At 40.9% G+C, this 17,804-nt stretch overlaps 1 protein-coding gene across 1 annotated transcript; it reads left to right on the forward strand.

Moving 5' to 3' along the window:
* Positions 1–3,480: 3,480 nt before the first annotated feature.
* LOC310988964 (protein-glutamine gamma-glutamyltransferase 2-like) lies at positions 3,481–11,506 on the forward strand (the record flags this gene model as incomplete). Its single annotated transcript, XM_083975788.1, has 13 exons — positions 3,481–3,532; positions 3,935–4,138; positions 4,542–4,778; positions 4,881–4,999; positions 5,085–5,213; positions 5,400–5,577; positions 5,912–6,047; positions 6,213–6,322; positions 6,693–6,932; positions 8,978–9,202; positions 9,303–9,469; positions 9,873–10,012; positions 11,356–11,506. 13 exons carry the CDS (start codon positions 3,481–3,483, stop codon positions 11,504–11,506), a joined length of 2,088 nt encoding a protein of 695 aa, XP_083831914.1.
* Between the last annotated feature and the right edge of the window lie 6,298 nt (positions 11,507–17,804).

The following is a 17,804-nucleotide window of genomic DNA, read 5'->3' on the forward strand; positions in this document are numbered from 1 at the left end:
ACATGTTAACTCCACTAGAGGGAGCTCTTCACTCACCTCTGCACAGACAAGGAACCAGCTGAGAAATCAGTCAACTGTGTCCATTTTTTTTTCTTCCAATTCTGGAGAAATGTTAGTCATGGCATCTGGTTGATTGATAATATTTTGTGTGGAAATAGGAAACTAATGAGCTGTGACCAGTTTCTTGAAACCCACGTTACGTAATATGATTAACTGATTTCTGTTGAAAAGACAAAACAAATACAGTACAGTACATGTAATATTTGGTTTTGCTGTGTTTCCAGTTTTTGAAGGGGTAATAGGGGGCCAATGTATTTCAATAATTTAGTGTAACATGCTATAGATCTCATTGCAGCTACATTTGATGAGATGTGTAACGGTGGCTGGGGCTGGGGCTGGGGGACTGGCACCAGTCAACCTCCCTCTGCCTCCCATCCATACTCTGTTGGCAGTGGTCACTGTGGGTTATGTATGTGAATGATCCTGATTCCATACCATTTCCTTGAAATGTGCACATGCAATGGCGTCCTGTAAGGCTCCTCAAATTGGAGGCAGTTTCTCAGCAACTAAACTGTTTCTTGGAGAATAATCTCCACCTGAGATCACAGACATCTACCAGCAAACAGTGATTGCCAACAGCTCATTTTTCCCTCACCAGCAAATCGGTCTGTCTGGTCAGCTGCAGAGAAGGCATGAAACCCTGGTAAGGCTGCAGCCAGCTACTTACCAAGAGCATGAACTACTAGTTCCAGTGAGATGATCAGTTCTTGTTAACCCACACCAGTGAAGTTAGTGTTAGTTGCATGTCTAACTGATGACACCATTGGAATAAAAAAAACAAATACATCTGTGACTGGGGACTCAATGCAGAGTTTTGTTGCCCTTCTCTGAGCAACGTCCAGGCTGCAGGATTATTCGGGTGTCAGCCTTCTCTTGTGAGCTGTGCTGATGTTGTACATACAGTTCAGTACGTACATCCTGACCCCTTTTCTATATTTTTCTATATTCCATGTTGTAAACTCTTGTCTCTATACAACATCTACTGCATGTTTGCAAGTGGTGGGTGAGGGATCCCTCCCTCAATTCTTGGAGTTTTTCCTCAGTTGATGTGAGGGTCTAAGGGCAGAGGATGTTGTTTTGATGACATGTTAAGTCTTTTGAGACAAACTGTCTGTAAAATGGGCTATACAAATAAATTTGCCTTGCCTGGAAGTGATTATGAAAATCTTGGGCCTTCTTTTAAGTGCTGAAGAGCCTTCTTTGCAAGGTACTGTTCCCTGAGAGGAACTTTTTTGCCCACTTTTCCAACTGGTGTGTTGTTTTTCACATGGTAAGTCGGAGGTTTGCCATCCTGGTGTCTTTTCCTTGTGGGATGAGTGCAGATGTGTTATTCTTACTGCTAATTCCATAAATACAGTAAAATTCACAAGCCCAGGAGCTTTCATAATTTTATTTTATGTAGTTGAATCTATTTGTGCGTTATTTTGTAGTATTTCTGTGATTTTTCAACATCATACCCTTAGATGTTCGTGTGAGGAAAGGGAGGATTTGAGGCCGAAACACATCAGAATTTGACCCACAATTATTATTATTATTTGTCTTTCTAAGAACCCTCAGTATGAAGATATGACAATCTCCAAAAATTGAAAAAGAAACGTTTACAGGGATGTTTATTCCTTTTTTTCTGCATAATAATGAAATCTAGATGTTTCGGCCTCTTGGATGTCCTCTTTGTCTCCGATTCTGTTGATGTTTTTGTAAAAATAAGGAAAGTAATTTCTCTTATTTGACGTAAATGTCACTGAACTTTGTCCTAATTAAATCCTAAGGAACCTGAAATTAGGTTTGTTAGGTGAGAAGAGAAGATACTTCAGGTCACCTTAAGAGCTTAGAAAACTGTCATTGGTTAGGTAGATTAAATTGAAAGTGCAAGGTGAATAGTTCTTTGTTTTTCTGAGAGCTGCCGGCACCTTTGATGGACAGGGTGTGTGAGGTTTGTGGGTAATATTGCTTACAGTCATAATGCTTGTTTTCAGCCTGTGTGTGCGTGTTTAAAAAAGAAATGTTTTTCTCGTTTGTGTACGAGTCATCACTCTGGTTTTTCTCTAGAAAGGTGTGAATGGGTGTGACTGGGCTATATGACTTAAAAAGTTGGCATCATGTTTATGATGTAAACAGCCTTCCTGTTTCCAAGGACAGTTGTGTCTCTGTTAATAACATGCTTGTTCTCACAGATACACTTTATATATGTCATATTGTTTGTCTAGGAAGACGTTTCACCTCGCATCCGAGAGGCTTCATCAGTTCATGTTCGCATCTGACCAGGCTGAGACTGGTCCAACTATCTGGTGTGGAGATCCAGGTATTTCACCTCTGCGAGGGCTTTCACAAGACAGATGATGTCGCTAACCCTTTGTGCCCCATGTGCCAACGACAGTCGTTAGAGTCAGATATTTCAGACAGGTATGATGTGCACACACAGCCCATCAGCACACACACTGACTCACTATGGTCTGACTCCATTGTTGGTCTGCTTATTGGCAGTTATTTAAGTGAAAAGATCTGCAAGTAATGTGGCAAATAACCTCTAACTATGTGAACTGCCTCACAGAAAGAAGGTTCTGGGACCTTTCCATGTTGAGCTCTCTCCAAGTTCTCCATCGTATAGTCCAAACACATGTAGCTACATTAAGGTGATTGGTGACTCTATTGCCAATAGGTGTGGATATGAGTGTGTGCATTTTTCTGTGTATACCTGTGATAAACAAACCCCTCCCCCATGACCCTGCACAGATAAGCGGTGCAGCTAATGGTTGTGAATTAATATATATACTGAATTACGTAACACAGACCACTCTTCACACTGCAACTTGGTTTGATTAGTGGTGACCTACGTTATATGAAATGCTATAACATCAACACAGGTGACCGTGGTGGAATTGAAACAGCTAATTAGATTTAAAATCAAATGACTAATATTATATTAATATGATTCAGAATGAACTCTTCAGACAGGTTGCATATATACAGACAACAGTAAACAACAGTCACCTGTTTTAATCTTTCAGCTGATCTGTAAATGTGTCTTTGGTAATTTTGGTTACTTCTGGTATTCTTTATTCTTTACACTTAATTGTTATATAATGAAAAAACAATTAAACAAGCAGCTTTAAAATGAGTCAGCTAATAATTATTGTTGACAGTTTTTCTGTTGAGTTAAGAATTAAGAATCTGTGTCTCACACATAGTGACCAGGATGACAATGCCTGTACATTATAGTAGCTATATCATAGGATCAAATCCCCATAATTTTGTAGCTAATGTATAGTCTACTGCTGGGGACAACAGTGAACAGACTATACACAGAAAAAATAACTGAAAAAAGTGACAGTGTGGGTTGATCTCAGCGGACAAATTTCCGGCGAAGGGTGGAGCATGCTATATAACACCTCTGTCACTCACAGCACCTGCAGTCACACCATGGACTACTCACAGCAAAAAGGCTACGGTGCACAGCAAAAAGGCTACGGTGGTGAGTTCACTCTGAATGTCAAGCTCCACTGCAGGCTAGAAAAGACAAATGTGTTCCATAGAGTTACTTTAGAGTTAAATTGTTTGATAGTTTTAATGCAATTTTACACAAACGGTCACAGATCAGACATGGATTGCCGTGAGTAGAGTTAATGAATGCACAGAGAAGAATGTAAGCAGCATAGTTGTAAAGCAGGGAATGTAGAGATGCTATCTTGCAGGTATCTGACAAACAGACAGTGCAGTGTTTTCAACTGAAAACACTTTGTTATGACACCATTTCTCTGAACTAAAGGTTGTGTTTTATTTTGCTCAGTTAAGTGTGTCAGAATGAAATAATTGGCTTTTTTCCCTCCCTCCTTTCTTTCCATTTAACCTCCAAATTTGTATTTTTCTTTTCTAGTCAAAATTCCTGTGTGTGGCTTTGACCCGTGCCAGCTGAAGCTGGTCAACTTTGAGGCCCATGACAACCACCTTTCCCATCAGACACATGGGCTCAGTGATACCAACCTGGTGGTGCGACGAGGGAAACCGTTCAAATTGACGCTAATGTTTCACAACCTGTGGAGTCCTCGCCGAGAGAGCCTGGTCCTGGAGGTCCAGCTAGGTATTTGCTGCTCTCTAACCTGCACACATTTACAGCAACACAAGGAAAATAACATAACAGTCTCAAATGTAACATCGTTCAGGGATCTTGTTCTTCAATATGAATTCATCTATTTGTAGGAGGGAGATTATTTCTTCACTCAAATGTTAAATCGTCTTTCTCTTCCCTTTATAACAATGACAAAGTTGAGTTTGTGGGGTTCTGGGATACCTGGGTATTTCAGTTGATGAAAATCTTGTAATCCTCATATTGATCTTTTGAAGAAATTAAAATAAAAAAATATCAAATCTTGTTAGCAACAAGTCGTGTTTTTCATTCAGGACGAAAACGGCTTGTTAGCTCTTTTAACATCTGCCTTTACCAAATATGTCTGTAACTTACTGAAGTGTCATTCACTGTGCAGGCAACATGGTGGTGAGGATCCCAGTCCAGGGTTTTGATGGTAACTTCAATCCTTCAGATTGGTCAGCCAAAATCCTCCCAGGCGACATGCATCACCAGTCAGTCACCATCCACCTCTGCTGCCCTGCTACGTCTGCAGTGGGTGTGTACACCCTCCTGGGACACTTTGAGTCCAGACAGGGGAGGAGGAGCTTCGCACTGGGAGCATTCGTGCTTCTCTGTAACCCCTGGCTGGAAGGTGGGTCTACAAAGTCACAACCCCTCTTATTATTACCGTATCTTCAGCTTTGCCATTATCTGATCATTTAAGTCCTCCCACACCTGTACCGTTGCTTTTCAGAGGATTGTGTTTACATGCCAAATGATGACCAAAGAGAAGAGTATGTCAGGAATGATTATGGGATGCTCTACGTGGGGAGCAATACGAACGTTAATCAGCGTCTGTGGTCATTTGGTCAGGTATGTGATTCATTCAGCTACAGTGAATCAATAATCACAGCACTAATTGAAAGTAAGACTGTTGAGTGTGTTTGTATATGTGCAGTATGAGCCTGGGGTCCTGGAAGCATGTCTGCAGCTCCTGCAGCTCAGCCCACAGCACCTTAATGACACAGACGGAGACTTCTCCCTAAGGGGAGACCCTATCTACATCAGCAGGGTCATCTGTGCTATGGTGAGAAACAACACTCACAACAACTGCATTCATTCATGTGTATAAATATGCACGACCATGCATCCTCTCTATTGTCTGACTAATATTATCAATGACATAATTACAATTGATTGTCAAGGAACCACTTTTCCTACAATTTCACAGTGAGGATAATAAAGGTCAGTATTGTGTCTCCTCCTGTCACAGGTCAACTGTCAGGATGACCTGGGTATTCTGCAGGGGAAGTGGCAGGGCAGCTACGACGATGGTGTTCGGCCTACAGAGTGGAGCAGCAGCGCCGACATCCTTCTCCAATGGGCTGAGTCCAACTTCAGCCCTGTGCGCTATGGACAGTGTTGGGTCTTTGCAGCCGTCCTCTGCACAGGTACTTTGAATTAGTTTCTATTTGTCTCATTTAACATTTCAGTTGCTTATATCATTCCTGAATGGCTAAGCTGTTACTAGCCTACTATTTATTTGTACTACAGATTTACTTGACATTATTTATTGGTTTTATTCAAATTATTACCCAAATGCAAATGTCATACTGTATATTTACACATATTGAATTTCTATACAAGGCATATACGTAAATACATATAAAATAAAACAAGGATACAGACCACTACTGTTATGGTTAATTGTATTTTACAGAGACCTTGTTTGCTAGGATGTGATGTATGTGTATTTATTTATCTATTTATGTATTTATTTTTCAGTGATGAGAGTGCTGGGTGTTCCCTCCAGGGTGGTGACAGTTTTTAATGCAGCCCATGACTGTAATGCCAATGTGAAGATTGAGGAACACTACTCAAAAACTGGGGAGAAGCTAAATTTTTCTAGGGACAGCATTTGGTTGGTATCACTTGCTCTTCATCTTAAAATTTATGCCAAAACTGATTTTTTTAAATCTTCTTCTTCTTTTTTTTTTTTTTTTTTACAATCTTTATGCCTTAATTGTACATCATCCATCTATGCATGCATATTCATATTTAAAGTGTTTATACATTTGTCCTGCAGGAACTTCCATGTGTGGGTGGAGTGTTGGATGACGAGACCAGATCTGAGTGAATACGGTCAGTATGACGGCTGGCAGGTGGTGGACCCGACCCCCCAGGAGAAGAGTGGCGGTAGGTTCCCTGCCCTGAGTGAGGTTTCACATTGATCTATTAACATTATATTTATAATAACAATTTATGTGGAAAGAAATCTATAAAGTGCCTGGTGTGTGAATGAAAACAGACAACATACATGTTTCTGTATTGTTTAAGTGTTGTCTATTGTGTCATTCTATGTATCACCTTTGTATAGTAGCTTGTGGTCTGTGTATTCTGTGTATTTTTTCATTTTTTATGTTATGTGAAGGGACTGCAGATGGAAATGAGCTGTGAGCTAAATCTGGTGCAACCATCTCCTCGTTGTTTTCTGCAAATGATTAATGTAATTGCACACTGTCCCTTAATAAACTAAGCTAACAACCCACCACAACTGTCTCTGTAGGGATATTCCGCTGTGGCCCTTGCCCAGTTGCTGCCGTCCAGAACCGCTTCCTCCAGGCCGAGTATGACACGACATTTGTCTGTGCCTCTGTTGACGCCGACGTTGTACGAATGATTGTGCATGATGGCATGGTGTTGGCAAAGAGGGTGGACACTGAGGTGGTCGGGAAGCTGATCTACACCAAGAGCGTTGGCTCTGACAGCCCAGAGAATCTGACCAACAGTTATAAGACAAAGCATGGTAAGAAAAAGTCTTGTGTCCTTAGTCTGTCTTCCTTAATTGCATCATGAGACAGGAAGTAGAGACAGTGGAAGTGGAGTTTGTTTATTTTGAGTGAGCTTTTTATTCCAACTTTCTGGTCTTTGTTTTTTTCAGATGGAATGGATATGATGATGATGATGTCTTGTTCAATAGGTAACACATATCCTCACCCTCCCTTCACCATGCAAACATAATATGTGCACATACAATAACAATACCTTCAACCTTAATGTTCATAAGCACGTACTGATCATGTATCTTCAAGCTGCAAAACTTATCAGCTCTTTTTCACTCCGTGTTTTCTGAATAGTTCATTTTTGGGCATTATGCCTTGATTGGAGAGAGACAGTAGAGAGTGAGACAGGCAGGAATGCAGGAGGGGGGGGGGGGCATACAGGAACCGGTCCAACCAAACCATCCAGCCACCAGTCTGCACAATTTGCTGACTAATTCTGAGGCAAGAACAGGCGACACATTTGCAAGATCAAACATTACACAATGCATCATTTCAAGAGAGTCTCACAACATGTGGTCTAACTGCACTACTTGATTAACTTTATATTTTGATGCTATTGCTTTTTCATCATAAAACCTCACTTCTTCTTGCAGAGAGAATTGGCTTGGACGTTGCATGCTTTAACATTATTCCTACAAAAACACACAAACAAATAATTAAAATAAAAATTCATCGCATGTCAAGTCAAGTACATTTTGACATAAGCTTCACAAACCCATATTGGACGTTAAGGAAATTTGAAGTGCATGCAAACTCACAAACAGCCCCTTCAATAAAAGTATTGATTAAAATCGAGTAATATTGAATGATATTGAGTTTTATTAGGCTGAGTTCAACAAATCAGCCTAGCTACTATGATTTAAGTAGTTAAATAATAAGATATAGTTATCAGAGTTAATATCATAATAATAGTGTAGTGGCAAGAAAGACCAATTCACCAAATATTGTGTTGGTCATAATATACCTAGAACAAGTTACTGCTTGTGTCTATTGATTTAAAAAAAAGTTGAAATATTTCCATGTAGGCTATGACCTATTCTGGGTCACATTAGTAGTCAACTTAAAGCCAAAAGAAAAATGTTTGGTGTTTTTACTGTTCTTAAATGTAAAAATAGGTCACATTGGACCCTGCAGCATTATTTAAGGGTTAAATAACCTGCTTAAACATATTTCATTGTGCTCCTAAAGTGAACTAACAGTTTGCTTTAAGCCCTGTATGAGCAATGTTCAGCTTTTTATACCGAGGGAAATTTAGGTTCTCAGGAAAAATTTTCCACCTTTGTCTCCCAGGGAAAAGCCTGTCAGTGTCTTCTAAAAGTGTCACCAGTAGCACCAGTGTATCTTTAAAAGTTTCTTCATTTGTTTATCTGGACACCTTGTGCCTATTTCCCAGATTCAGAGTCAGAATATTTGCCGTCTGTTCAAGAGAGCCTCTCAACATGTGGTCAAACTGTCTAACAATATTTTTTTCATAAGATACTTTTTGGGCATTTTTGCCTTTATTTTAATAGGACAGTGTAGAAAGACAGGAAAGCAAGGAGAGAGACTGGGGGATGACATGCGCCAAAGATCCTCTTAGTCGAGAGTCAAACGGGTGATCAGCACTTCAGCAGGCATATGCTAACATGGGACATGCTATGTAACCACTCAACCACCAGGCACACTAGGAAATCTGTATTTCGATGCTGTTGCTTTTCCATCACAAAATCTAACTGACTGTCTACAGGAGCTACAGGAGGAGACATGAGGAGTGCAGATGTTGTGTGTGGTGAGCTTTAATATTCTTCCTACTAAAACAAACAAGCACACAAACAAATAAATAAAATAATCATGTGTCAAGTCAACACTTTGACTCCATAAGGAATTTTGAAGTGCATCACCAGTCAGGACTTCATATAAGGAAAACTCTTAAACATATTGATAAAAAACTGAGTTAGACCTATTCCTCTGCAAATGTTAGGCAAAGGAGGTTGGGTGTATTTGTACTGTTCTTCTGCTTATTTCCCAGCTTCAGAGCCAGTAGAGTTGCCGTCTGCTTTGGAGGTGTCCCTAGAAATTGAGGGGACGCCAACAATGGGTGAGAGCATTCGCATGTGTGTGACGGTCACAAACAATACAGGCAACTCCAGGGTCCTGAGGGAATACCTCAACGCTCAAGTTAAAGAATACAACAATCACGCAAAGGAGACCTTCTGGAAAATAGTGAAGGAGGTGCACATCAAGCCACATGAAAGTAAGGAGGTCTCAAGCTTTCCGGATACAAAGACTGCTGCATTGATTGTCTTTTGTATGCTCTCACTTTTAATTCACCCCATCCGTTATGTTTTCTGCAGCTCTGATGAAACATCACACCATCGCTGCCTCTGAGTATGAGTCGGCTGTGGGAAGCGATTCAGAGGACTTTGTTAAGGTGGCAGTGGTGATAGAGGATGTGGGAACTGAGGAAAGAGCCCTGGATACACAGGAGTTCAACATAAGCTCACCACAGATAGATATAGAGGTACAACAGCATCCACCCTCCCAGACTATTACATACTCCCCTCCCCCATAACGTTACCCCAAACTTAACCCTAACTCTAGGAGTACACCTTAACCCTAAACCCTAACACAATAACTCACAAAACTGTAATGAGATTCAGTTGTTAAAGGGATATTTCAACATTTTTGGCAAATTCGCCCATTGCCATAATCCCTATAGTTTTCAGAGTAGGTGAGCAGCTCGCATCTCTGCCTGACCAATCTAAAAACAGCTTGCACCGACAATTAAAGGTAACATAACCTACCCCTAAGACTATAGGGATTATGGCAATAGGTGAATTTGCCAAAATGTTGAAATATCCCTCTAACACTGATGAAATGATTTGGTTGTCCAGTATCTGATCTTGTAACCTTTTGTTGTGCAGATCATAGGAGGGGACAGCATCCGGATGAGGAGGCAGTACAAGGCCCTGGTGTCCTTCACCAACACGTTCCACAAAGCTGTGCGTGAGGCTGTTCTCACTGTGGAGGGAACCGGCCTTTTGAAAGGCAAACAGGAGACCAGGTAAGCCTGTTCATCACCGTTCTTACGATTGCGTTTTAAAAACTGTTGTGTCATCCAATTGTGGCTCCAAAAGTGACACACAATGAACAAAAAAGAGAGCTTGACCTATGGTCACATTCCACTCATGTCACACATGACTCAGAAAAAATTATGTGTGGCTTCAGTGTCTGAAGAATGTGGCTTGGCAATGGGGCATGGTGTGTTTTTGCAACGTCTGAAACAAAGTGTTACTATAACAGTGACGCTCTGTGAGGGAGAGCATGGTATGGGCATATTCAGGGATTAACTTAATCCTTACTATAATTGATTTAAACCTCACTATCAATTCTGCAATCTCCTCCTCTTTTGCTTTTAATTTAATTCAACTTTTCTTTATATTCAAATCAGGTTGTGCAATAGTTCCCCAACATAGTTCACATGTAGTAGTTAGGAATGTAATAAGAAAAAGGACAAAGGGTTTTTATGGTGAAGACTTCTACGTGTTCATGTCTTCTCTTTTGGATGCACAAGCATCCAAAAAGACATAAATGTTCATATTTTCACAGTGTATAAGGGTTTTAGTTCTTCTTCTGTTTCCTCTGGGTTGCCATGTTTGTCAGTGTACCTCATTTAACCTAAGAAGGTGGAGATTTTTATGTCTATACCCGGCACATTTACATCATTTTAAAAAGGCACAGCTGCAGTGCTTCTGGCTTTCTATGTTCCATATTTGCATTTAATCTACTTGTTTGTGGTTAAGACTTAATCCCCCCTTTTCTGTGGCTTTTAATTTATCAAAATTTGTCATTGAAAGTGTCAATGAAAACTTAAGAGTCCAACCGGTTTCAGTGCCCTGGAGCCTGACTTTTTATTGGCCCACACATTAAGGCAAAAGTTCAACCCCAGAGAGGAATAAGCTAATAAGAGAAGAGATTCAGGAGAAGTGTCTAGTTAAGAGGTGATAAATCCTCCTGCTGAACACCGAGGCAATATAACTGCTTTGGCATTTGCTTCTTTGGCTTGAGAAAGGGCAGAGAGTGAGTTCTGGGAACTCCTCGCAAGTACCTGTAGTACCTGGCAACGGATCGGTTGCATAATTGGTGTTATTAATCACTCATTACTTGAAGCACTCACCCACACACACACATTTACATGATCACTTCGTGCTGTGGGATGGCAAATCTTTTGTCAAATGGCTTAATTTTCCAATATTATTACCTACTTTCCTGCTTTGTGCAAAACCATTAATCTCAAGACTCTCTCTTTTGAGATGTTGTGTGTGTGCGTGCGCGTGTGTGGCATTGTCTTTGTGAAAGTTTAAATCTAAAAATGATAAAGTCCCCCCCTTTACCTCTCTCTCTCAGTCTGGATCTTCTGAAGCCAGGTGAGAAGATAGAGAAGCAGGTGTCCATCATGGCCTCCTCAGCTGGAACTAAGGTGCTGAAGGCCACGTTCTCATCAAGAGGAAGCTCTAAAGCCATATCCAGGACCTTCCACAAAGTCTCTGTCTTGTAGGGAGATGTCCTTCCTCCTGAGAGCTTCATGGGTGAACGCCGAGTTCTTGAACCTTCTGGGGACATTTAGCACACATTCATTTCTTAACACTTTTTTCCAGTCATTATTTTATCTTCCTCTCTAGGTTTTATCATCAGAGGCTGTCCATTTTCACTGATAAATGCTGTATACTTCATATACTTTGTATGGACTATACGTATATGATAGGGGTGTAAGAACATTTCAACACTAAAATATCTTGATATTTCTTCTCTGAATAGCTATATTGGTAGTTTATCAGTAGTAAACATGGTGACAATGGTAATTCTTTTGTTCAGATTGCACAAAGAGCAGTATTATAATGGAGGATGTTAACTGTGAGTACTGTGAAATACAAATACAACTGTTGTGAGTCGGTATGCATAAGAATAAACGGTATTTGTTTGTGCACATTGTGTCCTATATAGTTGTTTCCAAAAAAAAAAAAAAAACCTTTGTGGGAAAAAAAAAACTGGAATCACCACCTTGTGGTCGTCTGCCTCTGACACTCAGACAAGTTCGAGGTCACATTCTGTTTATCGAGAGTCATGTGGTTTGTGTTTTACTCTGACACCAACATCTGATTGGGTCACCTTTAAGTTCAGGTGAACATTTGCACCAAATTTGAAAGAGGGAATTTATGAGGTCACTGTCACCCTGTTACCAAGAAAAAGTGAATGTTTGTGCCAAATCTGAATAAGTTTGACACCTCATAGTAAAACATCTAATTGGATTTAGGTGATCTGGTCCCAGTTATTGTGCTGATCCACTGTCATTGTTTTGTTGCAAACTGGATGGCAGTCACTCACTAATCAACTAGATTTGTGTAACCCCTGTTACATTTGCTCCACCTGTGTTTCTTGCTATGACAAGTCAAAATGCCCAGTGCACATTACAACATCACAAACTAATACAGGATACACAGGGTATAACAGAAAAGCCATTCCCCTGATGAAGACTGAGATAAGGTTGAAAGATCCGGAAAAGGAAACAATTATTCCCTGGAAGAAGTTTCACACTAAATGTGTTAACTAATCTGGGTCGTTAATTTCACATCTAAAAACTGTTAAAACTCTATCTAAGCAGTTATTATACACATTTCCATAAGCAGCCTTTATCTTTTATCTCACCTAGTGTGATTTTGTCACATCGATTCTGGGTGTTAATGAGTAAAACTAGTGCAATGCTCCTTTACTGATCTGGTTGGTGTGCACTGCATTGCTGTAGCACAACAGCACCACTAGGTGGCAGCAGCGGCGCATCCGATTGTACATTATACACTTTTTTTCTTTCCACTGAGACCCAGAAAACACACTATCATTCTGTTTCTATACTGTGTTTCTTCTGTGGTCTTTTTCATTAGATTTAATTCAACTCTGCCAGCTCCTGTGAATCAATCTGGAAATAGAGATTTACTTTTGGGTTAAAGAACAAAGCAGAAACCAACTTAATGTAAAGTCCTGGTGGTGGTGACTGCTGATACAGTTGGTTAGTTTTAAGCATCGGCTTCCAACCCTTTATAAGACTAACATTAATGAGAGGGAGATGATTAAGGGACAGAAAACAAAGACAAAAGGCAGTTGTGTTATAATAATCAGCCCTTAGTTGTTTCTCTATCTTACTGTTTTCTACTGTTTTTCCAAATACTTCAGATGAAACCTCCTGAGAGGTTCAGAGGATAGATGTCTCTGTTGGACGAGACAACCAGAGACCTGAAGGACCATGGACTTTAACAAGAAACTGTTTGTTTTGGAGTTCATGAGGAAAACCAAGCCTATTTTCTAGTCCTTTTCTCGAAAATTGCATATCCATAATAAAATGAGTATATCTCTGCAACTAAGGTCTATTTGAAAACTTTTGGTGTCATAGTAAAGGGAAAAAATTTAGAAATTGCTGAGATGTGTAAATTTCAGTTCATGCATTACTGGTGAAGAGTAAATGAAGATGGCACACAGAAAAAATAAAATAAAATTAATATTCGCCCCCAAAAATGTCCTTCAGAATGATGCTGCAAAAAAGCTCAAAATCTCTGATTGTACAATGAACAGTATCTCTGCTGCAGTGGTTGATTCTGATAGAGTGAAGCAGTAGCCTACAAAATTATTGAGATTAAATATTCAGGCGAGCTTTCCAAAATGTCCATTTTTGGCACAGCTTGGAACCACCTGCCATAAACCATTGTTTAATCGTTATTTTCACACAATTAAAAAAATAAATAAAGCTGCACTTTACTGGCTGGCTCTGGCTCTGCTTGATTCGATCATTGACAGCTCATTCGATGTGATTGACAGTACTGGCAGCCAATCAGAATCAGCAGAATCCTGACATGTGTGACGCTGACGCGCAGGCTGTTGTGTGCGGCGCTCATAAAGGTCCCCCCCCCCTCCTAAAGCCCGTCCGGACCGATTTAGATGAAACACCGGTCAAAGTTCAAACTGGAAATATTGTGGATTTACCCCATGGATCTATCCATAAAACAAACTGTTCACGACAAAACAGCAAAGGTAAGAGGAAATGTACAACCATGTTTTGGCCAAGCAGTGTCTGAGTTTGCTGGACTTTGCTGGTTGTTGTCTTCTCCCTCTGCCATGCTGCTGCTAGCTTCTGTGTTAGCCGCGGTTGCTATGTAACATCCATAGACTGTAAAAAGAATGGACGTAGCGTCCGTGACCATAGATATATAAACGTAGATGCCGCGTTCTATATCTGGCGATACGTCAGCGGGGCCGCCATATTGTGCAGGACACAGAACGTCTAAAGCCTGTGAATATTCTCATTTGTCCAGGTCATTTGTCCAGGTCCAAGAGGCTTCATCAGTCTGATGCGTACATGAACTGATGAAGCCTCTTGGATGAGAGGTGAAACGTCTTCCTAGACAAAATAACCAAGTCCAGTTGCGTTTGATTTAAATATATTTGGGGATATCTACAGGTCTACAGCTCTAGGTCACTGAATTGATAGACTACACTACAGTTTGGTCATTTCAATTTGCGTGTCTGTGTGTTTTCCTTTTTTATTTTTTATATAATATTAATTTATATGCGGATCAAGAGTGAGCGAGTGAGCAAGCGCGAGAGAAACAGCAGATGCGCACCAGATGCAGATGCAGGTTAGATGTTGATTTTGTATAGGGACTTTGTTGTACCCAAACATTAAGCATATCACCGTGGTGCGTCTTGAAATCCCTCTTTGTGCAAAGCGGGAGATGACAGAAAGAGTCTGAGAACTACTTAATTGAAGCTACATTGTTGCGAGTTGGCTCCGGCGTACAGGAAGCTCTGCGCCGTGCACACTGTTTCAGCTGCTTCTAGGATAATGTAGTTAACGTCCCCAGCGTAATGACGCCTGTGAATAGATTTAATCAAAATCTGGGGTTACAACCATGGTTACAACGTTTAGAACGTCAGTCCTTTAGAACTTATGCCCTGCACAACATGGCGGCCAGCAGACGCATGGTGGCGCTGTTCGGCAGTATGGAACGCGGCATCTATGTTTCTATATCTATGTCCGTGACGTCACCCATTGGTTTGGAGGAGTCTGTTTTGTGCCGCTACTACGGGGGTTAGAACCGCGCCATGTTGGATTCTACTTGCCATATTTGGAGCGGTGCGGCCGTTGGCCGGCCGAGAGCCCGCCCACTGGCCTAGTAGCAGCGGTCGCCGGACCTGTCGCTCAACGGTTCTGCGCCCTGATTGGCCAGAACTTTAACCCTAATAATAGTAAAACGGTAGAGTTTAAAAAAAATTCACCCCCCTCAGAGTGTGTGCGGGGGTAGAAACTATCGATTGAGACCAAAAAAATAAAATGTACCAGGCTGTAAATATGTTTTTTTAAGCTGTAAAATCGGCTATTTTAACATGGGGCTCGATTGGAGTTGCTCCCTTCTGGAGCCAGCCCCCAGCGACAGCCGGGGGGATTGCAGCTTTTTGAATGCGGAAGTGAGCTTCACTTCTCAGACCGACAACTGCCCCCTTGGTAACATCCCAATCTTTGTAGGCTCTTTCAGATGAGCGTAGCTGATGTGTTTTGCATAATGTACAGTAGTAGCTGTACGAGCCAGAAATGTGGCGACTGGGTCCACACAGAGGTGCTTCATGAAGTTTGATGTCTAGTTGTTTATTTGAGTAGTTTTTGCGCTGTGTTTGGGTCATAGCTAAACGTGGTTTTTACACGTTGTGGGCCAGCTTCTGTTGTTTACTTTGACATCATGACTAGGCCTATATTCTTTCATAATTAGTGCAGTGGTGGCTCTGTGATTGTTCTACATGTCTTCAAGTCAAATGGGGGACTTTGGGGTATAGCAGGTTGACCATGTGTTGTATCTTTTAAGCTTGATGAAAAGTTTTTGTTGAGATGTTTATGTGGTCATGTCACATGTCTGTGCAAATTCTCATTTGTCTGGTCAAAGGAATCTCTTGGCAATTGAATCAAGTCAACTGGACTTAGTTTTGTCTTGAAGTCCAGTTGACATGATTGAATTGCCAAGGGATTCCTTAGAGATTGAAGACTAAAAACATAATAAATAAACACTGGTAACACTGATAAAGCTGTTGTTCAAATGCCTTCATGTTCGGTTTCTTTGTTTTCATTTATTTTTTAGACCAATGAGTATGAGCAGAGTTCAGTTGTTGTCAGAGTATGACTAAGTAGGCTACTGTAGCTGTGAGTCACCAATGATTTGTTTAGATATCTGTGTGTGTGTGTTTTAGGCTATAGGCTATAATTTAATTTTCCACATTTCTTTATCTTAATATCTGTTGCACCAAAGTGTTTGGGTCTGATGACTGATAGACACCAGCTTGTTTGAACTTGCTCACAATTTTAAAGTGAGAGAGACACATGCTTTCAAATTTAGGCAAATGTTTTAAACATTGAAATTGCTGCTGTCTCTCTTTAGAATTATTGTCTTGTCTTAAATGTTTCTCCTTTTTATATTTCTCCAGCAAACAAAATGACAGGGAGAACGGCTTCTTGTTCCAATGTAAAACAAGGTTTTCATACAAGTGGCAATTGAATTGATTTGATTTGAATTGAATTGAATTATTTTCTTGTAGTTTTAAAAGAGAGAGAAAGAATTCTTCAAAAGACATCTGCATGGAAATGTGGCCGTTATTTTAGAAACTATGGTAGCCCTGAGAGCTCAATGTACCGCAACTTAAAAAATACATTCAAATATACAAAATTCACCAAACCAGTGGCTCTTTGGATCAAAAACTACAGTGTGTTGAGTTCTGAGGTCCACCATATTGGACCACTGCAGCAACATTTACTAGATAGTCGTAACTATTAGCCTAGATTTAAGCCACTGTGCAAACCCATGTTCTGTAGGAGACATTTACCATCAACTAACCCTGACCCACCAACGATCCTAAAAAACAGTTTTCTGATGTGAGAGAAGCTTCATTTCTAGTTTTTCTGACTCTAATCCCTCCTCTGTGGTGAGCGAGGCATCAATAGAGACCAAAAAGCCATTTTGTCGTTAGAGACGCTGGGTTATACTGTAAGAGGCCGAGAGATTCTGGCCCCTTTTCAGAAACAGGCCCATCAAATAGCCTGTAAAACCCGACACAGAGAGCTTGGACACGGACACTTTATTGCAAATCCCTGTCGATGTAACAGCCTCATAAATGGAAAAACACAGAACGGTGGGTGTCACTGCGTTTAATTTCAGGGAGATGTGAGGTTCAGAGATGCTTTACAGAGTGACATGGCCTCATACGTTGTATCTTCAGGGGTGCAGCTTACAGTGGAGGGTTGTTTTAACCTAAAGGACTCCAGGCTCACACGTGTACAGAACAGCTTGTGATCCCACCTTGGTGTCAGAGAGATTGAAGCAGAGGCGTTGGCAGACGGAGACGATAATCAGACTCCACGCTCGCTGATTTTCAGACAAATTAAACGTCAGGGGAAAGCAGAGAGCGGGACCGCTGGGCTGCTTTGAAAAGCTGAGGCTATCATAAATTATTAATGGCTCCCCGTCACGGCCCCTGTCTCGTCATCCTTCACTCTTTTCAGCCATCCTTTGCTCCATGCATCCCTCCTTTCTGGATCTTTGATGTTGATCACACTCCTTCCTTCCTCACTTTCTTCTTCCTTTTCAGACACTTTCACCCTTTTCTCTTAACTCTAATATCTCCTCCTTCCTTCATCTTCTGTGCCAATCACCTCCTTTTTTCTTCCTATCTCCCTCCTGTCTTCCCTCCCTCTGTTCACTCCCTCCCCCGTGCCTTCTTTTTGCAGCCACTATTTTTTCTCCCACCCATCCATCTGCTCCTCATTA

Source organism: Trachurus trachurus (genome assembly GCF_905171665.1).
Source record: "Trachurus trachurus genome assembly, chromosome: 7".
NCBI lineage: Eukaryota > Metazoa > Chordata > Actinopteri > Carangiformes > Carangidae > Trachurus > Trachurus trachurus.